Source organism: Carcharhinus amblyrhynchos, chromosome 6 (assembly GCF_965287045.1).
Source record: "Carcharhinus amblyrhynchos chromosome 6, sCarAmb.v2.hapA, whole genome shotgun sequence".
Classification (NCBI taxonomy): domain Eukaryota; kingdom Metazoa; phylum Chordata; class Chondrichthyes; order Carcharhiniformes; family Carcharhinidae; genus Carcharhinus; species Carcharhinus amblyrhynchos.
Window position 1 is genome coordinate 51,945,241 of NC_137329.1, and position 25,244 is coordinate 51,970,484.

The window sequence follows — 25,244 nt, forward strand, 5'->3', positions numbered from 1 at the left end:
AATTTGGAAGGTGTAAGCAAAGGAAGTTTGGTGAGTTCCTGCAGTGCATTTTTGGATGGTGCTCACTGTTGGTACAAAATGTGCTTCGGTGATGGAGGGAGTGAATGTTTGTGGAAGGGATACCAATCATCCTGGATTTGTCCAAACCGCGTTGCATTTGGACATGGATTAACTTCAGTATCTGAGAAGTTGTGATTGGTGCTAAACATTGTGCAATCATCAACAAATATCCCCACTTCTGACCTTATGATATAATGGTGCTACATAAATGCATACTTCTATTGATGGAATAGAAATAGCTGGCCTTTGATAAGAGGATAATAGGTCAGAAACATAGCTCATGTGGATGCAGGGTCTGGTACAAACAGATTGTCTGGGGGAGGGGAGTGGAGTTGAGTAGTGAGGAATGGAGTTTGTTTGAGGATTTGGCTAACGGGCTTCCTAATGTCAGGTTGCAGAAAGCAGTGACTGATGCTGAATTGAAGGATGGACAAGATGTCCAATGGCACCGAGGCAGTGGAGTAAAGGCTAAGCCATGCTGAAAATGAACATCTGAAATGTACAATGTTCCGTCTCACATTGATGAATAAATCATTTAAAATACAAGTTTGTAACTGTGTTCTCTGAGTCAGGAATGTATTGAAGCACAGTTTGTAAGTAGTATGCTTTTATGGAGTTTAGCTTTCAAACACATATTCGTGATATCCAGCTGTATCTCTTCACATCTCTCAGTCCCTCATTGCTTCCATGCTGTAATACTGCTGAGACAAATTTGAATCTTGCACCGATCAGAACATAAATAAAAGCAAATTACTGCAGATGTTGCAATCTGAAGCCAAAAGAGAAAATGTTAGAAAATCTCAGCAGGTCTGTAAGGAGAGAAAAGAGCTGACTTTTCGAGTCCAGTGAACCTTTGGCAAAGCGAAAAGGCTTAGAAAGTGGGAGATACTTATACTGTAGGGTAAGAAAATGAAAGATGAGTCACAACCACAAAAATAAGGGGAAAGGCTGCTAATGGCAGTTTGTTGAGAGAATAGAAGGTGCGAATGGCCAAATGGCAGAGGAGCTGAAATCAGGGGGTAAGCTGTGACAGATGGAAGATGTGGGAGGAGTGGGGTGAGATAGGTGGGAGAGAGGTAAAATTGGGAAAATGGGAAGCAAAAGGGGAATAAAGGTAAGAAAATGGGGAATAAAATAGGAGGAAAGAGTCAGGGGAAGAAAAATAAAGAAATAAAAGATAGAGAACAGTTAAAAATTAAATAAAATGAAAACAAAGGGGTTGAGGTGGTGTAGGGCTAATCATCTGAAGTTGTTGAATTTGATGTTGAGACCTGAAGGCTGTAAAGTGCCTAGCTGGAAGATGAGATGCTGTTTCTCCAGTTTGTGTTGAGCTTCACGGGGACATTGCAGCAGGCCAAGGACAGACATGTGGACATGGGAGCAGGATCATGTGTTAGGGTCCTGATTGTACATAGACCGAAGGTGCTCAGCAAAGTGATCACCCAGTCTAAGTTTGGTCTCTCCAATATAGAGGAGACCACTGATCAGAACATTCTTTGTTCAACATTAACCCAAAGCTACAATCTTCAGCCACCACTTCTTTGACATGGACTTCATTCCTTACGCTTTCAGGGACAGCAGCAGCATTTGCAATCTTAACATGTTCAACCCTAAACTGAGATTTAAACCCTGTCTCTTATCCATCATCATCAACAATCACTCACTTCAACCTCTGCAACATTTCTCACCACTTAGCAACAACAACTTTCATTTTGTGTGATAAAATGCAGAAATACAATTGTGTTAATTAACAAAATGTGAAAGTAGGCTACATAAAGAGATAGTAAGACAGGTTAGCCAAAGTGATAGATTTCAAGGAACTTCTTAAAAGAGAAGAGAGAAGTGGAAAGATGTCGGAGACAATTCCGAGCTGAGGGCCAAGGCACCTGTGGTCAAGCAATGAAAATCAGGATTTGCTGAAGGAGCTCACAGAGATAAGGAGGAATGAGGCAATGGAGGGATTCCTTAAAAAAATCTTCCCCACCTCAGAAGTCAAAATCCTGAAGCTGCTGGACATCAAATGATGGAAAAACTTAGTGGGTCAGGTAGCATCTGTGGAGAGAGAAACAACAGTTAATGTTTTGGTCTTCAACTGGAAAACTTTAGCTATAACATGTTTTAAGCAAGTACAGGTGTCAGGAAAAGGTGGGGAGGGTGAAAAACAAGGGATATGATGGAATGGAGGAGTGATTTCAATTGATAAAGGGAATGGTAATGGGTGAAGCAATAGAACATGAGAACAGCAGTAAGAACATAAGAACATAAGAAATAGGAGCAGGAGTAGGCCATCTAGCCCCTCGAGCCTGCCCCGCCATTCAATAAGATCATGGCTGATCTGTCGTGTCTCAGTTCCACATTCCCGCCCTCTCCCCATAACCCTTAATCCCCTTGCCTATCAAAAACCTATCAACCCGCGTCTTAAAATATTTAGCGAGGCAGCCTCCACCACTTCAACGGGCAGAGAATTCCAGAGATTCACCACCCTTTGAGTGAAGAAGTTCCTCCTCAACTCCGTTCTAAACCGCCCCCCCTTTATCTTGAGGCTGTGCCCTCTAGTCCTACTGTCTTTTCTGAGCGGGAAGAGCCTCTCCACCTCTATCCTATCCATCCCATTCATCATCTTATATGTCTCAATGAGATAACCCCTCATTCTTCTAAACTCTAACGAGTACAAGCCTAGTTTATTCAGCCTCTCCTCATAGTTCAACCCCCTCAACTCCGGTATGAGCCTAGTAAACCTCCTCTGCACTCCCTCCAAGGCCAAAATATCCTTGCGTAAGTGCGGTGACCAAAACTGCACACAGTACTCCAGCTGCGGCCTCACCAGTGCCTTATACAGCTGCAGCAAGACCTCCCTACTTTTATATTCAATCCCCCTCACTATGAAGGCCAGCATCCCATTTGCCTTCCTGACCACCTGCTGCACCTGCAGGCTGGGTTTTTGCGACTCATGCACAAGGACCCCGAGGTCCCTCTGCACCGTCGCATGCTGCAGTTTTTCGCCATGTAAGTAATAGTCTTTCCTACCATTATTCCGACCAAAGTGGACAACCTCACATTTGCCAACATTAAATTCCATTTGCCAGTTCCTGGCCCATTCGCCCAGCCTATCTAGATCCTTCTGCAGACTCTCCACACCCTCCGCACAATTTGCCGTTCCACCAATCTTGGAGTCATCAGCAAATTTCGACACCATACACTCGGTTCCCTCCTCCAGATCATCTATATAAATGGTAAATAGCTGAGGCCCCAGCACCGACCCCTGGGGCACTCCACTAGTCACCAACCGCCAATCCGAATAGCACCCATTAACCCCCACTCTCTGCCTCCTATTTGACAGCCAATTCTCTATCCACGCTAACACCCTACCCCGAACTCCATGCCCCCTGACCTTCTGTAATAACCTCTTGTGAAGCACCTTGTCAAACGCCTTCTGAAAATCAAGAAACACCACATCCACCGGCTCTCCTCTATCCACCGCCCTAGACACATCCTCATAGAACTCCAACAAATTCGTCAGACACGACTTCCCTTAACGAAACCGTGCTGCGTCTGCTCTATCAAACAATTCTCAAGATGCCTCGCTATTTTCTCCTTGATCACGGATTCTAACATTTTACCTACAACAGACGTTAAACTAACCAGCCTATAATTCCCTGCCTTTTGCCTGCCACCCTTCTTAAACAATGGCGTAACATTAGCCGTTTTCCAATCTTCTGGCACTTCCCCGGAATCCAGCGATGTTTGGAAAATAATCACCAAGGCATCCACTATCACCTCTGCCATTTCTTTCAGAACCCTCGGATGCATTCCATCCGGTCCTGGGGACTTGTCCGCAATCAGTCCCTCCAGTCTGTCGAGCACCACCTCTCTAGTAACAATAATGTCATTCAGGCCATCCACTCCTACCATCTTTCCATCGCTAACACCCGGCAAATTATTCACGTCCTCCTCCGTGAAGACCGAAACAAAAAAGTTATTCAAGGTCTCAGCCATTTCCCCATCCCCTACCACTAAGTCCCCCCTCTCATCCTCTAAGGGTCCAACGTTCACCCTAGCCAGCCTCTTCCTTTTTATATATTTATAAAAGCTCTTGCTATCCTTTTTTATATTAAGCGCTAGCCCAGCTTCATAGTTTATCCTACCCTTCTTTATCAACTTCTTTGTCATTCTTTGTTGACATTTAAACCTCTCCCAATCCTCTTCTCGCCCACTACTCTTAGCTACTCTAAACGCATCCGCTTTTAATTTAACACTTTCCTTTATCTCCTTCATTATCCACGGCTGATTATCTCTCCTCCTACGATCCTTTTTCACCACCGGAATAAATTTCTGCTGAGCATCAAAAAAGATCTCCTTAAAGATCCTCCACTGTTCCTCAGCAGACCTACCTTCCAACACGCTCCCCCAGTCAACATTCGCCAATTCCTCTCTCATCCTACCGTACTCCCCTCTGTTCAAACAAAGGACACACGTCCGGGAACCCACTTTCTCCTCCTCCATCTGCATCAGAAACTCCGCCATACAATGATCACTCTTCCCAAGAGGATCCTTCACCACAAGGTCCCTAATTCTACTCGCCTCATTACATAACACCAGATCCAAGATAGCTCGCTCCCTTGTCAGCTCCAACACACACTGTTCAAGGAAACTGTCCCAGCAGCATTCCAAGAACTCTCCCTCGAGCCCACCGCGTCCAACATGGGTTGACCAATCAATATGCAGATTGAAATCCCCCATAATTATCGCCGTTCCATTCCTGCACGCCACATTTATTTGCGCGTTAACAGCCCGCCCCACCTCCAGGTCATTATTTGGGGGCCTATAAACGACACCCACCAGCGTCTTCCTCCCTTTGCTGTTCCTAATCTCCACCCACAACGATTCCACTTTCTGCTCTTTGGTTCCTATATCATCCCTTACTACCACCCTGATGCTATCCTTAATCAGCAGAGCTACGCACCCCCCCCCACTTTTTCCTCCCGCCTATCCTTCCTAAACACTTGATACCCCTGGACATTCAGCTCCCAGTCCCTGTCACCTTGCAGCCACGTCTCTGTAATGGCCACCAGATCATATCCATTTGTGCTGATCTGCGCCACCAGATCATCCACTTTATTCCAAATGCTTCATGCATTCAGATAAAGTGCCTACATCCCAGCCTTCACCTGTACCCTATTTGCCAGAACGCCACCAACCACACTCAAGCCCCCTACTCCCTTTATTATTGGGACATCCTTGGCCTCTTCCCTTACCTGTACCCTCTCCTTTACTTTAGACCCTGTAATGTCACCTGCCCACACACCCTCCCCCCCTAATTAGTTTAAAGCCCTAACTACAGTCCTATTTGCACGATCCGCCAGGACTCTGGTCCCAGCACGGTTCAGACCAACCCCATCCCACCTGAACAGGTCCCACCTACCCCAATACTGGTGCCAATGCCCCATAAATTCAAACCCATTCCTCCCACACCAATCCCTGAGCCACCCATTCACTTCCTTAATCTTATCAACCCTACGCCCGTCTGCACTCGGTTCAGGCAGTAGTCCAGAGATAACCACCTTGTCGGTTCTACTTTTTAATTCCATTCCCAGCTTTTCATACTCCCTCCCCAGATCCTCAGTTCGCATTTTGCCCACGTCGTTGGCACCCACATGTACTACAACAACCGGATTCTCACCCTCCCACTCCAGGTTCCTCTGCAGCCCAGATGCAACATCCTGGACCCGAGCACCAGGCAGACAACACACCCTTCTGTGCACTTTGTCATTGCGACAAAGGACAGTGTCAATACCCTTAACCACACTATCCCCAATTACTACTACGTTCCTTTTCACCTTCTCTTTGTCTATGTCCTGTGTCTGCATCACTGTACCGTGTGCAGTTTGCTCACCAACCTCACAGCCCTCGTTCTCGTCCACATTGGAAGCAAGAACCTCAAACCTGTTATGCAGATTGAGAGGCTGAGGCATTTGGTCCCCACCCTCCTTCCTCCGGTCCCCACCCTCCTTCCTCCTCTCAGCAGCCCCCTCCTGTTCCTGACCCTTAGAGTTAGCCAGTCTAGGGAGGGTGGATGTCTCTTGCACCCCATTGTCAATGGCACCCTCTCGCCCCCTGATGAGCCTCAGTGTCTGTAGCTCAGAGGCCAGCTCATCTACCTTGAGCTGGAGCTCTTCCAGCAACCTGCACTTACTGCAGACATGGTCACTAGGAAGGACCCTGGGGCCCACCAGCTCCCACATCATACAGAAACAGCACATCACATGGCCCTCCATTATTCCCTGTAGTAATATTGAACGATTTCAACATAAACTTACCTGGCCCTTTTCTCCCAAGCCCTTTGTTCCTAAGCCCTAATAGCTCACTCTGCTTCCCTCTCACTCCGCTGCCTGCTCCGACACTGCCCGCTGTCTACACCAGGCCTCCTTTTAAACCTGGCGCTGTTTAAAAGCCTGCTAACCCACAAATCCCTGCTATCCACTCCCTTTGAATTCTTAAAGCGGTAAACACAAAAAGCCCACGAAAATACTTTTAAATGATTTAAACAGTTCTACAAGGTAAGTTCTTACTACACACTAAAAAGCCCACGAAAATGCTTTTAACTGATTTAAACAGGTTTTAAACAGGTAATTTCTTACCTGACTCTCTGCTCCTTCACTCGCCTGCTCCAGCAAACAATGGAAGCCAATTGTAGGCCAATTAGTCCCTTGAGTCTTTTGTGCCTTCAATGAGGCCATGGCTAATCTGTGATCTAACTCCCATCGGCCTTACTTGTAACGGAATAGTGGTATTGTGACTGGACCAGCTATTCACAGAACGAAGGATAGTACCCTGGGGACCAGGTTTGAAATCCACCACAACAAAGATTGAAATTTGAATTCAATAATAATCTGAAATTAAAAATCTAATGATGACCCTAAAACTGTTGTTGATTGTCATGAAAAGCCCATCTGGTTCACTAATGTCCTTTAGGGAAGGAAATCTGACATCCTTATCTGATCTGGCTTATGTGTGACTCCAGATCCACAGCAATGTGGTGGACTTTTAAATGCCCCCTGAAGGGCAATTAGGGATGGGCAATAAATGGTGGCCCAGCCAGTGAAACCCACAGATTGGTGGCATAGTGAAGAAAGTTATCTAGGATTGCATAGGGATCTTGATCAGTTGGACCAGTGAGCTGATGAATGGCAGATGGAGTTTAATTTAGATAAATGCGAGGTGATGTATTTTGGTTGATTGAACCAGGGCAGGGCTTACTCAGGTAGTGGTAGGGCATGAGAAGAGTTATAGAACAAAGAGTTCTAGGGGTACAGGTTCATAGCTCCTTGAAAGTGGAGTCACCGGTGGACAGAGTGGTGAAGAAGGCATTTGGCATGCTTGGTTTCATTGGTCAGAACATTGAATATAGGACTTGGGACGTCTTGTTGAAGTTATACAAGCATTAGTAAGGCCACACTTGGAACAGTGTACAATTCTGGTCATCCTATTATAGAAAGGATATTATTAAACCTGAAAGAGTGCAGAAAAGATTTAACAGGATGCTACCAGGATTTGATGGTTCCTTGGAGTGTAGGAGGCTTAGGAACGACCTTATAGAGGTTTATAAAATAATGAGGGGCATAGATAAGGCAGATAGTCAGCATATTTTCCCAAAGGTAGGCGAGTCTGAAACTAGAAGGCAGAGGTTTAAGGTGAAAGGGGAGAGATACAAAAGGATACGGGGGGCATTTTTTTCACATAGATGATGGTGAGTGTCTGGAACAAGCTGCAAGAGGCAGTAGTAAAGGTGGGTACAATTTTGTCTTTTTAAAAGCATATAGATAGTTACATGGGTAAGTTGTGTATAGAGGGATATGGGTCAAATGTGGGCAATTGGAAATAGCTTAATGGTAAAGACTTGGCAGCATGGACAAGCTGGGCCGAAGAGCCTGTTTCCATGCTGTAAACCTCTATGACTCTATCCCATGAAAGAACTTTTTAAAGATCTGTCAATGTCAGAATTAAAATTAAGAATTGGCCAAGCATCAATTGCTGTTTCCTATCTTCCAAAGTGTAGAAGTATTTCCAGAACTGGCTTGCCTGCAGAAGGCAGAGAGTGGTTGTGGATGGGTCTTTTTCTGCATGGAGGTCAGTCACCAGTGGAGTGTCCCGGGGATTGTTCTAGGACCCTCGCTGTTTGTCATTTTCGTAAATGACCTAGATGAGGAAGTGGAGGGATGGGTTAGTAAGTTCGCCGACGATACGAAGGTTGGTGTTGTGGATAGTCTGGAGGGATGTCAGAAGTTGCAGTGTGACATAGATAGGATGCAAGACTGGGCAGAGAAGTGGCAGATGGACTTCAACGCGGATAAATGTGTAGTGGTCCATTTTGGCAGGACCAACAGGTTGCAGGAGTACAATATCAAGGGTAGGAGTCTTAGCTGGGTTGAACAGCAGAAGGATCTTGGAGTCTGGGTCCATAGGACTCTTAAATCGGCCTCGCAGGTGGAGGACGTGGTCAAGAAGGCGTATGGTGTACTGGCCTTCATTAATCGAGGGATTGAGTTTAGGAGTCGGGAGGTAATGCTGCAACTTTATAAGACCCTTGTCAGACCCCACTTGGAGTACTGTGTGCAGTTCTGGTCGCCTCACTACAGGAAGGATGTGGAAGCTGTTGAGAGGGTACAGAGGAGATTTACAAGGATGTTGCCTGGATTGGGAGGCATGCCTTATGAAGATAGGTTGAGGGAGCTAGGTCTCTTCTCCCTCGGGAGATGAAGGTTGAGAGGCGACCTGATAGAGGTTTATAAAATGTTGAGAGGAATAGATAGGGTGGATTCTCGGAGGCTATTTCCCAGGGCTGAAATGGTTGCTACGAGAGGACACAGGTTTAAGGTGCTGGGAAGCAAGTACAGAGGAGATGTTAGGGGAAAGTTTTTCACTCAGAGGGTGGTGAAGTGAGTGGAATCGGCTGCCGTCGGTAGTGGTAGAGGCGAACTCGCTGGGGTCTTTTAAAAGACTTCTGGATGAGTATATGGGATCTAATGGCATTGGGAGTTACAGACAGTTCTATGGCTTGATAGGTATAGATGTGATAGGCGCAACTTGTGGGCCGAAGGGCCTGTTTGTGCTGTAGTGTTCTATGTTCTATATGTTCTATTTCCTAATTTTGCTCCTGAAAGAACCTATTTTCATTTTTAAACTATATCCCCGGTTTTATACTCCCTATTGGATAGAAATAGTTTCACTCTATTTACTTTCTGATTTTTGGGACTGCCTTTTAAATGCAAAGAGATATCAGGAAACATGGTTTGGAAAAGGGGTAAGTTCAAAATATCCTCCTTGTACCCCCCCATGCTAAGGTGTACCCCCTCCCACATTCATCCACTATACACTTAATGGAAGCAATGAATCTTACAGTGACAGTAGAATTTGGAAAAAAACTTTTAAAAAGTCATTCATTCATAACTTCACAGTTTGTTTAAATAATCTTTTTACTTCAGCCCAATATAAGTACAATCATCTAAATTAATTATGGTATCAATAGCAGAAACCGCAAGTACTTGAAAACCACTCCAACTTGTGTAAACAAATATTATGAAATTGACAGCAGAAATCAGAGAGCCAGAGCTGTCAATCAAGCATGTTTTCCTGGGACTCAGGTATTTCAACAGGCTGATGGATTTCTGGGCTCTCAGACAAGCTTCATTATGCATTCTTGGCTGAGAGCCCAGTCACTCTTCAGACTACATGTTATGATGGAGATCATCAATAGATCTCCTCGTGGACCTCATTGAGTATTAGCTCCACGAGACGAGTGCAGGCTCATCCTTTAGGGAAGGAACAGCAGGAATTTAAAACCAGCTAGGAACACTTCAGCTGGCAGTCAATAAAGTCAGGTCCTGTCTGAATACTCTAGCCATTGAATGGGTTTTCTGACATGAGTTTTTAATTCCAGTTTTTTTCTCAATTAATGATTTGAAATTTATTGAATTTAAATTCCGCCATCTGCCATGGTGGGATTTGAATCCCTGGCCCCAGAGCATCAGCTTAAGCCTCTGAATTACAAATGCAGTGACATTGCCACAACTCCAATTCAACTTAATTGACGGGGGAGGCCAGCCAAGAGTGCATTGAAACATTCTCATCTAGAGATAAGAAAGGTGTGGAGGAGGGTTTCAGCAGCAGCAGATGAGCCAAGCAAGGGGCAAAGTCGGGGCAATATTGGAGACGTAGGAATGGATGGTCTTAGTGATGGCACACATATGTGGTCAGAAACTCAGCTGGTGAAAAATTGGGAGGAATTGGATAAATATTGTCCAGCTGTCCTGGACAATATTTATCTCTCAACCAGTATAATTTACATTAATGATTTGGGTGAGAATGCAGGAGGCATGGTTAGTAAGTTTGCAGATGACACCAAGATTGGTGGCATAGTGGACACTAAAGAAGGTTATCTCGGATTACAACAGGATCTTGCTCAAATGAGCCACTGGGCTGACAAATGGCAGATGGAGTTTAATTTAGACAAATGCGAAATGATGCATTTTGGTAGACTGAACTAGGGCCCGACTTATTCAGTTAATGGGAGGGCACTGGGGAGAATTATAGAACAAAGAGATCTAGGGGTACATGTTCATAGCTCCTTGAAAGTGGAGTCACAGATGGACAGAGTGGTTAAGATGGCATTCAGCATGCCTGGTTTCATCAGTCAGAACACTGAAAACAGGAGTTGGGACATCTTGTTGAAGTTGTATAAGACATTGGTAAGGCCACACTTGTACAGCTGTCACCCTATTATTGAAAGGATATTATTACACTAGAAAGAGTGCTGAAGAGATTTACTAGGATGCTATCGAGACTTGATGGATTGAGTTATAAGGAGAGGCTGGATATATTGGGACTTTTTTCTCTGGAGCGTAGGAGGCTGAGAGATGATCTTATAGAGGTCTATAAAATAACGAGGGGCATAGATAAAGAAGAGAGTCAGGAATCTTTTCCCAAAGGTAGTCTAAAACTAGAGGGCATAGGTTTAGGGTGAGAGGGGAGAGATACAAAAGTGTCCAGAGGAGCAATTTTTTCACAGAGGGTGGTGAGTGTCTGGAACAAGCTGCCAGAGGTAGTATTAGAGATGGGTACAATTTTGTCTTTTAAAAAGCATTTAGACAGTTACATGGGTAAAGTGGGTATAGACGGATATGGGCCAAATGCGGGCAATTGGACTAGCTTAGGGATTAAAACAAAGGGTGGCATGGACAAGTTGGGCAAAGCACCTCTTTCCATGCTGTAAAATTCTATGACTCTATAATCAAAACACGTTTATTAATTATTTTCTGTTTATGTCACCTTAATGTGTTAAAATTTGTTACGACATAGGTCTACAGCCATGAAGACCACATCTTAAAAGCACTTCATTTGGAATACCCTAATAACACGAAAGGCAAACTGCATATATTAATGAAGTCATTCATTCCTTATCATAGCTCATCTTTTCGACCAAGCTTCTGGATTGACCCTCCCAGCCTGTTTTCCTCGTATCTTTCAATGAAACGGCTTGAGACAGTTCTCTGCATTAAAGGCGCCATGTAGATGCAAGCCGTTGTTGCACAGGAGGCCCAATGCCATCTTCCCGTCATGTCCCCATGACGCTACAAATCTTTTTTAACTGCTTAAAACAGGGAATAAGATCCCTTTAAGAAAATGTCAATCTGTGTTCTTATTCAGGAAGCTGCACAGTGATACTTTACACCCCAGCGAAGTAATCATTCAGGGTATGCCTGCTCTAATGTACATTGTTACAACGTTAAATAAAACAAAGCAATACAGGTAGTTTTACATTGCAAACTGCAGTCACCCCATGAAAAGAAATCGAAGCACTCGGCCCACAGATGAAGTTTAAGGTAATGGGGGAGGGGAAGCTAAAACTCTTCCCGATTCCAGATCAGCGAAATCACACTTACAAACTAAATCCGGACTAAAGTGCCAGCGATTCGGCAGTAGTTGAGGCGATTTGCCAACATCTGTTTCAAAGTTGAAGAAGCCTGAATCGGTTATGTTTGAGGGAGTCTGAGAGTGAATGTGAGGTGCGGTTCCACTGCTGTATCGTCCAGTTATTGGAAAGCGCCCGCGGGGCAATTTCTTCCCGCCTCTTGACACTCACTATCCCAGAGTTGATGTTGCAACGTTCCAACGTTAGAATGTCATGACTTTCCAACGTTCCAGCGACAGAATGTTGCAACATCACGCGGCTGGAACAACCTTTACTACCTAAGTCTCCCTTTTCTTAGGGTGATGGACGGATTGCAAGTTTCACTGACTCCCAACACCGGCCTACCCACTGTCGCGTTTCCCCTACAAGGCTGACAACAGCTTCAGCCGCCAGCTATCTATCATGTCCCGCATCTGAGCTCAGCTACTGCCTTGTCCCCAGAGCGACAGATGGTAACACCTCAGCCCAAGCTAAGTTTCCCGCGCCAACAGCTTTGCAAACAGCGACTGAACGAGTTCGCACATGTTGGCAAATTTGTTTCTTTGTCCTTATGTGTACACCACGCAGGTGAACCAAACCGGATGATTCTGAAATTACTTTGTAGGTTGGGTGATACGCTTGCCGCAAGTTACAGGCCTACGGACCACGAACTGGTCACAAGCGAGACATCAGTCTCGCGCATAAGACCCTCACCATTGATTGTGGGCATGGAGAATGGTGAGCGGAACTGATCTCGCAAAGCGTTACTTTTACCAGCACAGCCTGTAACTTACCTGTGTTTTAGATATTGTTCCCAATACCAAGCGGGCAGACAAGCATATTTCCATAGTAATTCTGAATGTTGTTTGGGAAATAATTTATTCCCTGACAGTTAATGGTATGGTGATAGAATGGTTCTGGGGGTGGGTGGGGAATGACACCAGGTAGGCCAGCTGTCAGGCTGTTTATTTCTGCATGTTACTTTGAGCTTGCCAGAATGAGAATTGTCAACTATAATTTTCACTATTATATTAACACGGATGTCATTTAATGAACCTGGCAATCCACCTGCTCAACGGAAATACTGATGCTGTCAGCTGCTTAATCGAAAGGAAGGCAGTCTGTCCAAGGTGGAAACTTTGAATGACAAATCAGCAGACTAAGGCTCCATCCAAAAAGATGGAGCTCTCGCTCACTGAAGAGACAGCATCTTCGGAGGAAATCATAAACAGTGAGCTTGAAATGGAGTGGAAAATAGTACTAGGTTTCACCTTTGTTTTATCGAACAAAAATTGGTAGGAAACCAATAAATCTTACTGGTCATACTATTCTGTTCATTCATGTATTTTGTACTGTTTATAATACCTTGTCTTGCTATATTATTTGTCAGTCCACCTTCCTTAAAGACAGGGAAATGCACATCAGGATTCAGTAACGAGTACAAACAACAGATATTCAACTTACACCCTCCCCATGTTGTTTAACTGGATAATGGGAATTAAAAGTGCAGTCCAGATCTTTTGAGTATGATGTCCACTTCAATTTACATTAAGTAATATTGTACCCAAGAGGCTACCTAGTGTAAAACTTCTGATATTTTTAAAAACATGCATGGTGCTGTCAGGTATTGTTTTGTGCTTTGATAAAGGGTCATGTGGACTCAAAATGTCAGCTCTTTTTTCTCCTTACAGATGCTACCAGACCTGCTGAGATTTTCCAGCGTTTTCACTATTGTTTTGTTCTGGGTCCCTGACAATACTGTCAAGCCAGCCTCCCAAGCCTTATGCTGACAACATGAAATAACACCAACAAGCTTATACTGTGAAATACTGCATTTTATGTGTGTGTTCTTATTTTTATTCGTTCTCAGATTGTGCATGTGCCAGTAATTCTGGTATTTATAGTTGTTTGCTCTGATTTGGCAATTTTATACAACTGGCTTACTTGGTCACTTCAGAGTGCAGTTTGATGCTAGCAGGGTTTGTGTGAGAGACTGGAGTAACATAGACAGATCAGCTCAGGGCAGTAAGTTTTCTCCTCTAAAGAACATAATTAACGAACTGGACTTTGATGATTTAGTAGCTTCATATCGTGAGACAGGGAAAATGATGTGAAGATTATGCCAGATCTGAGCTTGGAAGACATCTCTGATTTCACATTGCTATTATTCCACAATACAGTACTCCTCTGCAAAAATATATTCAGATGGCCTCCTTAACAGGAGTTTAAGGACTTGGAAATCCTGAACCTTCTCCCAGTTCAGTTCTGTATTATATGTCATTCAGTTGTGCAAACAGGGAAGATTTACTGATGAGTTGAGCTAATACATACCATAATGACAGACATAACAATCTACAATGAAAACTTGAAGGATTTCACAAGGTTCAATGTTTTTACTTAATTTACACTCCTTCCCCCAAAAAAGCAGGTGGGATTGTTGTCAGTGCAGGCTCAGTGGGCCGAATGGTCTCCTTCTGCACTATATGGATTCAATGATTTGATTCTATCTTAAATCTTCTGTAAGTCTGGCCGGGGGAGGAAATCTGTTGGGGGGGGGATCTTTCGGGTCAAGTCTTTCGCGTCGGTCTTTTGGGTCGGTCTTTTGGATCAAACCAAGTAAACAAACTCAAATTACATTTGGACAAAGAAAAAGGGGGCGGCTCCCCAAAAGGAGGGGGAACAGCCCGAACAGAAACAAAAAGTACAAAGGAAACTTAAGAGACGTCAAATCAAAGCGTGATTGTTGGGGTCTATAACGCACCTCAGCCCCTGGGGTTCCCAACGGGCATGGAAGGTGTTGACTGTGCCTGCAGACACCGCATGCTCCCTCTCCAGGGACACCTGGCCATGAATGTATAGGGGGCAGACAGTCAGGATGGACGCCCCCCCACCCCGATCGCCCGCTGCCTGGACCTATTGATGGCGCGTCTCGCCAGGCCTGTAGGTCTGGGGAAGCACTCAGTTTCTGCATGTCCATCAGCAAGAGTTTTAGTGGAATAGGGATTCTTATGGGGCAGGGGTTCTACTAATCTTGGTCGATTGGAGACAAAGACATAGAATTATAGAATCCTTACAATGCAGAAAGAGGCCATTCAGTCCTCCAAGCCTGCATCAACAACAATCTCACCCAGGTCCTGTCCCATAAACCCATCCCCTACACTAAGGGACATTTTAGCATGGCCAATCCATCTAACCTGCATATCTTTAGACTGTGGGAGGAAACCCACGCAGATACAGGGTGAATGTGCAAACTCTACACAGACATCGACCTAAGACTGGAATTGAATCCGGATCTCCGATGCTGAGAAGCAGCAGTGCCAAAAAAGATTTATTTTTTAAAACTCCATTACTAAAATTACAAAGCCAAGAGACCGTAAGTCAAAGTTGGCGTTGAAAAATTATTGCTGTCAGTCACAGTTAAATTTTTCTCTCGTCTTCCTGTTTGCAGAGGCAGGAAGATCAAAAAGTAGTCTTCAATGTGAATAAAAGCGTCAATTATGAAATTACGGACATGCCAAAGGTAGTAACATTTTAAACAATGTAAACATTTTAAACTGAACCATGTTTCTTACATTGACAGGTCCATGTATACCGTAGAAAGTTCAGGAATTGTTACCATTCTTCCCCGGCTGCCCATTGCAAAGGTAGCCAAGTGCAGTTCAAAAACTTCCAGCCAATGGCTTGAGGGATTACTCAGCTGACTGTATGATTGGTTGGTAGCTGGCTGGGACTGTCCAATGGTGCTGCAGGAGGCCGGCACATCATCTGTATGTCTGGGAGTCAGAGCGAGGCTCGTTCTTTTCCGCTCTGAGCGAGTGTGTGAGGGGATAGCAAAGGCCTGCTTCGCCGCACAGGTAAGCTCAGTTTCAGCACTCTCCCTCCCTTCACTGGGTAGCCGGGGCTCTGAATCCCCCTCCTCACCCATCGGATTAGCCTGGGGACCGGCGGGGAACCTCACACCATGTGGGCTGTATCAGAGAGATGTGAGGGAGGCTCGAGGCCTAGGCAAGCAGGCCTTTGGGTGGATGGTGAGAGTAGAGGTAGGGGGAAGCACTCTGAGCCCGGGCATCGCCCTCATTCCCCCCCCCCCCCGAGTGTTCACTCTGGCTCTGGGGATAGTTCTGCCGCTGGTAGTTGTTGGTTGATTGAGGAATGGGCGAAGGCGCCTTCAGTCGGAATCCCATCCCCCGCTCCGCACGCGCAGCCTCCACGTGCATCGGAACGGCCTCGATTGTTACGCGGCCCGGGAGAGATGTCACCGCGTTCGTTTTCGGAACGTTGGCGGCGTCTCCGTTCTACGGACTGCCCCCCCCCCCCCCCCCCCCGCCGCATGCTACTGCGAACCCTTTGATCCTCAGCACGTCTCCCTCCTAGGCTAACTCATGAAAGGGGCCTACAGCCTGGAGCTGCCCCTCACTCCCAATCCACTCTACAATCCTTGCATTGCACCAGATTGCAACCTCTATAAATATATATCGTACAGTTGTGTAAAATGTTTTTGATATTTCGAACTAAGATAATTATATTACTCGTATTTTTATTTGTCTGCTTAACTTGGGTAGGTTAAAAGTTTCCATTTAAACTGACCGTATTGATAGATTTTTTTCTTGTCGTGTAATTTTTTTTTCTCTCATTTTCTTGGAAAGCGTTTGGAGAAACTTTGCTTAATATGTGCCGTATTAAGCATGTGACGGTACAAGTGGATTGAAGACCTGCTTATGAATGGATGTATAGGGTGGTGATTAAGGAAGCAAGTTTGTTACTTTTCAAAAACCTGTTTGACACCCTGCTGTGGAATCTTTGCAGAAGGAATTTTCTGTACATCCAAACAGAATGGATGTACCATATCACACTATTTATTAAGGCCCTGACATTTGGATGTTTTTCTTACTTCACTCCCACCCCAAGTTTTAGCTGCATCCTCCTTTACCTCCTTACCTACTCTTAATTTCCTGCCATAATAGATTTTGTTGGATCTTGTGGGTTACGCTGTAATTACTTATTTTGACTTTGAACTGTTTCATAATGACCACTTAAATTTACAAACTTGCCTAGTGGTTGGTGGGTAGGGTCGTAGATAGGTTGGGAGCTGGGTATGGTGCCTTAACATCTAATTGGAAACAATTGACCTATCCAAATTTGTTTGGCTTTTGTGATGTCTTGGCACACGTTGGGTTGTTGGCTAACATTGGTCCATAACATTAACTATTTAAGGAAATACATACTTAATGGCAAGAATCTGTGGAACTCCCTTCTCCGGAGATTTTATGTATACAGTTGTGGTGGTCACGTCAATGGAATCTTTGCTAGATTTAGTAACATTAACAGAATAGCTGTTAGTCACGGTGATACATTTCTATCTTAAGCAGCCACATTACCCTTCTCCATCGGACTGTCATCACAGTGCTCCAGGTACCTCTGCCAACCAAAAATATTAATCTGGCTGTTAAAATCTCTCCAGCAGTGATACCGGCACCCTGTGCTCAGCTGTTGCTTGAATAGCACAGGTAAACCACGTTTGTGGATGACCTGCTTGAGCAAACATTGGTATTTTCACATCATCTAAAGGCTCCCTACACAACAAACAGCAACTAATAACCTTGGTACTGTGTCCCAGTGCCTTCAGGAGAACATTAATTGATCTAGGGGAGAAAAAATGAACCTGTGGTTAGCTGACAAGTTTTTTTAAACTGTAGATAGAAGTGAAGCCTAAAGGGCTGAGAGATCACAAGTTCAGCAGAAAGATAAGTTGAATAGAAATCCTAAAATGGAATTTTTTATTTTCTTTTTCAGAATGCGTTACGTTGCAGCTTACCTCCTCGCCGTGTTGGGCGGCAATGAAGCCCCATCTTCAAAGGACATCAAGAAGATTCTTGACAGTGTTGGTATTGAAGCTGACGATGAGCGACTGAATAAGGTATTGTGCTTTTGTAGATACTTGTGTTGCAATAGGCTGAATTCTGACTTTCTGGAGATAATGCTCTTTTAAATGTATTTCAGGTCATCAGTGAGCTGAAAGGCAAGAACGTGGATGATGTTATCGCTGCTGGTAAGCAATCTCAGTTAGACTGCAGAATCTTAAACAAAATTGTTGAAATGTTCACAAAGTGCTTACTGACATGCGAAGGTTCTGAAATGCAACCCCTGTGCACAAAGTGAAAAGTGTGGATGAGAATCGAAAGAGCCATGAATGCATAAAGGGCAAAAGAGTAACTAGGGAAAGAGTAGGGCCTCTTAGGATCAACAAGGTCATCTATGTGTGAATCTGCACGAGATGGGTGAGATCCTAAATTAATATTTCTCCTCAGTACTTGCTGTTGGGAAAGGCATGGATGTTGGGGAACTTGGGAAAATAAATAGTGATGAGTTGAGGAGTGTGTGTATTACAGAGAAGGAGGTGCTCGAAATTTTAAAGTGCATTAAGATAGATGAATCCCTAGAACCTGATGAAGTTTATCCTGGATGTTGTGGGAGGCTAGGAAGGAAATTGAGACTCCTGTAGTGGAGATACTCGAATCATCAACGGCCATAGGTAAAGTGCCTGAAGATTGGAGGGTGGTAAGTGCGCTTTTGTTTAAGAAGGTCTGCAGAGAAAAGCCTGGGAACTGTAGGCTGGTGAGCCTAACATCTGTAGTGGGCAAGATGTTAGAAGGTATTCTGAGAGAATGCTACCATAGAAACCTGTTGGATTTTAACCTGGTGTTGAGACTCCTTGCCTTGATCACAGAAGGCAGAGGGTGGTTGTAGAGGGTTGTTTTTCACGCTGGAGGCCTGTGACCAACATGTGCCTCAGGGATCTGTGTTGGGTCCATTGTTGTTTGTCACTTATATTCATGATTTGGATGAGAATATAGAAGGCATGGTTAGTAAGTTTGCAGATGACACCAACATTGGTGGCATAGTGGATAGTGGCGATCAACTGGGGCAGTGGGCTGACGAATGGCAGATGGCGTTTAATTTAATAAATGCAAGGTGATGCATTTTGGTTGACTGAACCAGGGCTGGACTAACTCATTTAATGGTAGGGTGTTGGGAAGAGTTATAGAACAAAGAGATCTAGGGGTATAGTTCATATTCCTTGAAAGTGGAATCACAGGTAGTGAAGAAGGCATTCAGCATGTTTGGTTTCATTGACCAGAACATTGAATACAGGAGTTGGGACATCTTGTTTAAGTTATTACAAGACATTGGTAAAGCCACACTTAGGATTCTGTGCACAGTTCTGGTCCCCCTATTATGAAAAAGGTATTATTAAACTAGAAAGAGAAGAGATTTACTAGGAAGTACTAAGACTTGATAGTTTGAGTTATAAGGAGAGGCCAGATAGACTGGGGACCTCTTTCCCCAGAATATAGGACACTTAGGGGTGATGTTATAGAGGATTATAAAATAATGAGGGGCATAGATAAGGTAGATAATCACTATCTTTTCCCGAAGGTAGGGAAACCTAAACCTAAATGGCATAGATTTAAGGTGAAAGGGGGAGACACAAAAGGATCCAGTTGGGCAATTTTTTCCTCCGCAGGGTGGTGAGTGTCTAGAACAAGCTGCCAGAGGTAGTAGAGGCAAGAACAATTTTTTTAAAAAAAGCATTTAGACAGTTACATGGCTAAAATGAGTATAGAAGGGTATGGGCCTAACACTGGCAATTGGGACTAACTTCTTGGTTTAAAAGAGGGGGTGACATGGACAAGTTGGGCTGAAGGGCCTGTTTCTGTGCTGTAAACCTCTGACTCTGGTCACAAAATTCTTGCTGTAAACTAGTGGCCTCAGTAGCTGATGCTTATTTTTGATTTAGGTTAAAGTAACAGATTTATAGACACTCGCCCCTCCCCACATCAGGCCCTGCTGCCTGCCGAAGCATGTCCACTAAGGCTACTGCTGACAGTTTTCTGTAAAGTGCTTAAAATGAGTGCAATGCCAATGGATGGCATCCTTGATATAGCTGGTCAGCACATGTTAAAATCAAAAATCTGGAAGAAAACATTGGGTGTCGGTTGTAGAGACTGTTTGCTTGCTCAGGGGGGTATATTGCAGATTAAGGAGAAAGTAACCAGATGTGATTTTTGGAACAATGCCCTGAGTTTCAGCTGTTAGAAAAGACACTGCTGGATAATTCACTGGCACTTTAAGATGATGTGGACAACAGAATGGAAATAGCTCCGATAGATTCTTAATTTAAATGCCCTTGGTTATCGCAGTTGGCTTGAAGAGATGATCTCTTGTGCAAAAGTGATTGCAGTAGCGGTCATAATTACACCAGATATCCTGTGATTTTGAATGTGGTGATCAAGGACTTTAGGTCAAAGGGACTTGAATTTGGAGAGGTGACCATGATGAATTGCAGTGACATTGCATGGATGAAATGGTTATTTGCCTGGGAAAAAGGCAAATGACAAATTTATTGATAATAAACTTCTTGGTAGAATTGACACCCATGGGGTTGAAGGCACAGGGGATATAAGTTTACTGATGCAACAAAAGCTGAGCATGTTAGTGGACACTTGTTTTTCTGACTGGAGGAAAATCTAACAGTGGTGTTCTCTAATGGTTGGTCTTATGCCCATTGCTCTTTGACACGTGGCTAGACTTGGGTTGTAAAAAAAAAGGTTGCAGGTGGCCCAGAACTTGGAAATGCAGTGAAGAGGGTGCTGGAAGACTTGATGGCTTAAGTGCATGTCAGGTGCTGCGTAGTATGGAGTAGCAATGATGAGGCACGATATAAACTAAACAGTACTGTTTTAAAAAGTGTACAGCAGCAGAGTGCTGGGGATTTATGTAACGCATTTTTGCAGATGGCAGGACAGCATGATCAGGTTGATTTATAAACAAAGCATAAATTACAAAAACATCCAAGTTGCGCTAAACCTTCATAAATGATTGATTGGACCCTATCTGGAGTAATGTTGTTTGTGCATTGTACAGGAAGGATATCAAGGGCTTAGTAAGGAGCTAGAGCAAATTTACTGGGGGTGGGGAACATCAGTATCTGGAGAAGCCAGGATTGCTTACAATGAAGGATAGAGGGTTGGGAAAGGTGTTCAAAATCGGAGTCTTGATAAAATGTGAGAAATTTCCAGTAGCAGGCAGGTCAGTAACCAGAAGAGAGATTTATGGTAATTGATGAAAGAAAGGACAAGGTACGTATTTTTACACATCTGTAACGTGCTGCCTGTAGGCTGCTGGAGACACATTCTGTAGAACTGACCTAGAATACTGTACTGAGGCCATCTGGCCCAATGTGTTATCATTCTGTTGCCCCGCAAACTTCTCACCCATCTATTCATTCATAAGAACATAAGAAATAGGAGCAGGAGTAGGCCATCTAGCCCCTCGAGATGGCCTACTCCTGCTCCTATTTCTTATGTTCTTATGAATGAATAGATGGGTGAGAAGTTTGCGGGGCAACAGAATGATAACACATTGGGCCAGATGGCCTCAGTACAGTATTCTAGGTCAGTTCTTTTTAAAAAAAAGACTTGAGAGAAGAATAAATCTTAATGTTGAAAGTTTTGTGAACCTGGTATTTAAGACACTGGGAAATGGTTTTGGTTTGAAGCATCCCCCAGCAGTCCAGAGAGGGAATGCTTTCTTCACAAATCAGAGTCCAAAGTAGAGATGAGCAATGGTTAAAATTGTCATCCAGTTTCCTTTACAGTTAAACCAGGTGAGTTGGGCAGAATCATCAGCCTTGGCTTAGTGATGTATTTGTGACTCAGGCACAGGTTGTGGTATCAAGCCCCAGAGTTGGACACGTGATATAGGCTGAAACTTCAGTGAAGTTTTGCAGGAGTGCTAACAGAAGTAATGCATTATTCCAGCTTGGATGTTAATCAAGGTCCCACCTGCCCTTTAAAGTGAGCATTGAAGATCCCATGGCAATGTTCAAGGAACTGAGTGGTCCCCTAATGTCCTCCGTCCACATCACTAAGACAAATTATCTAGTCAATATTTTAAGTGATTTCTGGTTCTATATTTGTTCCCTATATTACAATCATAACAACACTTGCCTTACTAACTGAAGTGATAGTTTTTGCTTCTTGGCGTTAGTGGTTGATCATAGAATCACTACAATTCAGGGGGTGGCCATTCAGCCCATCAAGCCTGCACTGATGACAGTCCTGCTTGGGGCCTATCCCTGTAATCCCACATTTACCCTGCTAGTCTCCCTGACCATAGGGGGCAATTTCACATGGCCAATCCACCTAACCTGTACATGTTTGGATTATGGAAGGAAACAGGAGCACCCAGAAGAAACCCATGCAGACCAGGGGTAGAACGTGCAACTCCACACAGTGACCCGAGGCCAGAATTGAACCCGGGTCCTGCTGTAGGGCAGCAATGCTAACAACTGTGCTGCCCTACATCTAATGCTTTTGTTGACTACTGTTTATAAGGGTTTACATCTAATGCACTATTTCCTATAAATGTCACTCATGATTACTATTTCTTGCCATTAATTTAATGATTGCGTTTAACGTTATTTAATTAGAAAGTAGTTGCATTTATATAGCACCTTTTGTGCACTCTGGGCATTGCATGATACTTTACAGACAATGAAGTACTTCAGAAGTTTAGTCATTGTTGTAATGTAGGCAGCTAGTTTGTGCATAGCAAGCTCCCACAAATGGAATGAAGTCATGACTAGATGATCTCCTTTTGGCTGGTGTAATTGAGATGGAAGTTGGCCAGACACTGGAGGGAGTGGAAGGAGTCTTGATTAAATATTTTGCAGGAAAGATAGTGCTGCACTAGTGTGTCAGCCTAGATTTTGTTTAAATTCTGGGTGGGACTCCCTCCTCAAACAGGAGAGCTATCACTATCATCAGACTTTAGGCTAGTGTTCTTCTGAAATTACTCTGTGCATTGTCAGTGCAGTGACAATATTAATGTACTTCATTGCACAATTACAGAATGAGAAAGGACCCTTGGGGGATGTGCTAGGGGATAAATGGAAATCTGTTGGGATGACCAAGTCCTTCGGTGCTGAGAAAGAAGGAAATCCAGAATAATTTAAAAAGGATGGGGGCATGATGAGAAGGATATAAAGAGGGGACAACTCACTGTTGGAGCAGATGTATGTAAAGATGTTTAGAAAATTCAAGGGGCAGGGGCCCCAGAACATGGATGTCATGTCCAGCATAAGAATTTGGAAAATCGAATAACATGTTGGCTCAACTCACTTTCCATCCTACCCCATAATCCATGATTTCCTGAATGCCCAAAGATCACCCATCAATCTGTGCCTTGAACATGCTCATCGATTATGACACTCAGTCTGGAAGCTCCAACTAATGGAAACAGCCTCTCTGTGTCTGCCATGTCAAAATCTCTAAATGTTATATTAAAGCCTGGAGAATGTGGGCTACTTGTATGGAATTTCTTTCATGCCAGGGATCAATCTAATGAACTTTAATTGCTCCCTAAGATGCTTTGGGCAGGGAAATCAAAAATCCTGTAAGCGTGGGTTCAAATTTCTTAGTCTTGTACACCAACCTAGCAGCAGTAAAGTTAACATACAATTTGGCTTCCTAATTGCTTGTCATATCTGCATTTTAACTTTGATCTGTGTACAAAGATCCTCAAAACCAATGTTGCCTTTTTAAAAAATAGTTTTCTATTTTCCCCAATTAAATTCTGCATTTTTCTCAGACTGTAGTCCACCTGCTATTATCTTTTCCATTCACTATATCATTTTGCAGCAACTTTTATGTCCTCAGATTTCTTTCCTATCCAGACATGTGTGGTCAGCAAACTTGGATCAGGGTCCTGTGTGTAAAACATCCATGTCATTGATATGGATTGTTAAGTGGCTGGCATCCAAATACTGGTTTTTGTGGTACTTCACTAATTTACAGCCTGAAAATGGATCATTTCTTTGAAAGCTGTTTTCTGTCTAGTTAACCTATCCTTAATCCAAGCTCAAATGTTGCCCCTGATCTCATGAGCCTTAATCTTTGTGCAAGGGTTGTGATGGAGATAGCTGTAGTTTTGAGGATTGGCCACTGTAATGCCCATTTTTACAAAGACGAAGACATTAACTTAGACAATTAACAGGTAAGTTTGTTTAACATCTGTTAGGGTGAATTTTTTAATGATGGATTTATGATGTGCCTAGATGTGTAAATGTTAGAAGTAGCAAACACAGATTTGAGCGAAGACTATCTTGCGTGGTTTTGAAGAGAAGGCAGATATCAGTGAAAGGCAATAGGTTTGCTGCACATGGACTATAGGCTTCAAGGATCCTTACCCCTCTGATATTCACTGTGTCCCCCCACCAACATTGCTGTTTTGTTCAAGCACTTGACCATCTCCATTTCTGTCTATATGGCGGACTGACAGCCCAAGCCCCACACTACCATTGCATACTCGTACTAGAAATTAGTTGGCATTAGCTTTGGAATCTGGAAGGGTGGGGATTGCAGAGGGAGTTGCGTTGAACCTTCACAAGTATAGAAACATTGTTAACTAATTGCTTCATTTTTAGGCAATGCCAAACTTGCCAGTGTCCCTGCTGGAGGTGTTGCACCTGCTGGTGCTACAGGTGGTGCTGCTCCAGCTGCCGCTGCTGTTGGTAAGTGCTCAACCTCAAGTTCAGCCTGTTTGAAGATTGGGGGTAAAATATAAATATGCTGTAGAATTGAATGCACAAGTTGACTTGCAACTGTAAAGATTCGAGCTTGAGGTGGGTGTGGGTTTATAGATTTGTGGCTACAACTTGTTGATTATCTCTAAATATTTAGCCAGTGTGCCCGCTTTTACAGTACATAGTACTGTAAAGCACTAGACTTAATTGTTTTCAACAGCATCACCAGTAAAGAATTGGTGGCATTTAACAATGGCATTTGAGAGATCAAGGTGCTTGTGGTTAGTGGTAACTGAGGCCACAAGCTCGGTAGAAGTTCTGCTCGCTTGATTGATAACCTCTGGTGGGTTTTTTACAAAACTTTCATTGATTTCAGAGCAATTTCTTTTGCTTATCTTTCTTATTTTGGATATCGGGTGGGGGTAATAAATTCTGGCTGAGCTAACAGCATCTGCATCCTGTGAAAACAATTTCAGTAAATTATGTGACTGTACGGAAATGAAGATCTTAATTTAACTTTTTTTCTAACTTCAGTTGAAGAAAAGAAAGAGGAGAAGAAAGAAGAGTCTGAAGAATCAGATGACGACATGGGCTTTGGCCTCTTTGACTAAATATAAAACTGTCATTAAAATAAACTATTCTGTGTTTTAA

At 43.7% G+C, this 25,244-nt stretch overlaps 2 protein-coding genes across 4 annotated transcripts in view; one reads left to right on the forward strand and one right to left on the reverse strand.

Moving 5' to 3' along the window:
• pidd1 (p53-induced death domain protein 1) overlaps nucleotides 1–15,686 on the reverse strand; it is a 72,189-nt gene extending 56,503 nt beyond the window's left edge. For 2 of the 3 annotated variants that reach the window (XR_013886821.1, XM_080190452.1), the window contains exons 1-2: nucleotides 15,580–15,686; nucleotides 2,045–2,112 (exon numbers count right to left, since the gene is read on the reverse strand). The gene's annotated coding sequence lies outside the window, so the exon portion shown is untranslated. Of the gene's footprint in view, nucleotides 1–2,044; nucleotides 2,113–11,999; nucleotides 12,142–15,579 lie in introns of those variants that run through there. The other variant, XM_080190453.1, reaches the window with a different exon arrangement.
• A 59-nt stretch (nucleotides 15,687–15,745) lies between these two features.
• LOC145343921 (large ribosomal subunit protein P2-like) lies at nucleotides 15,746–25,244 on the forward strand. The gene is made up of 5 exons (XM_080190454.1): nucleotides 15,746–15,861; nucleotides 17,801–17,924; nucleotides 18,008–18,056; nucleotides 24,495–24,581; nucleotides 25,128–25,244. Exons 2-5 carry the CDS (start codon nucleotides 17,802–17,804, stop codon nucleotides 25,202–25,204), a joined length of 336 nt encoding a protein of 111 aa, XP_080046580.1. The 5' UTR covers nucleotides 15,746–15,861; nucleotide 17,801; the 3' UTR covers nucleotides 25,205–25,244.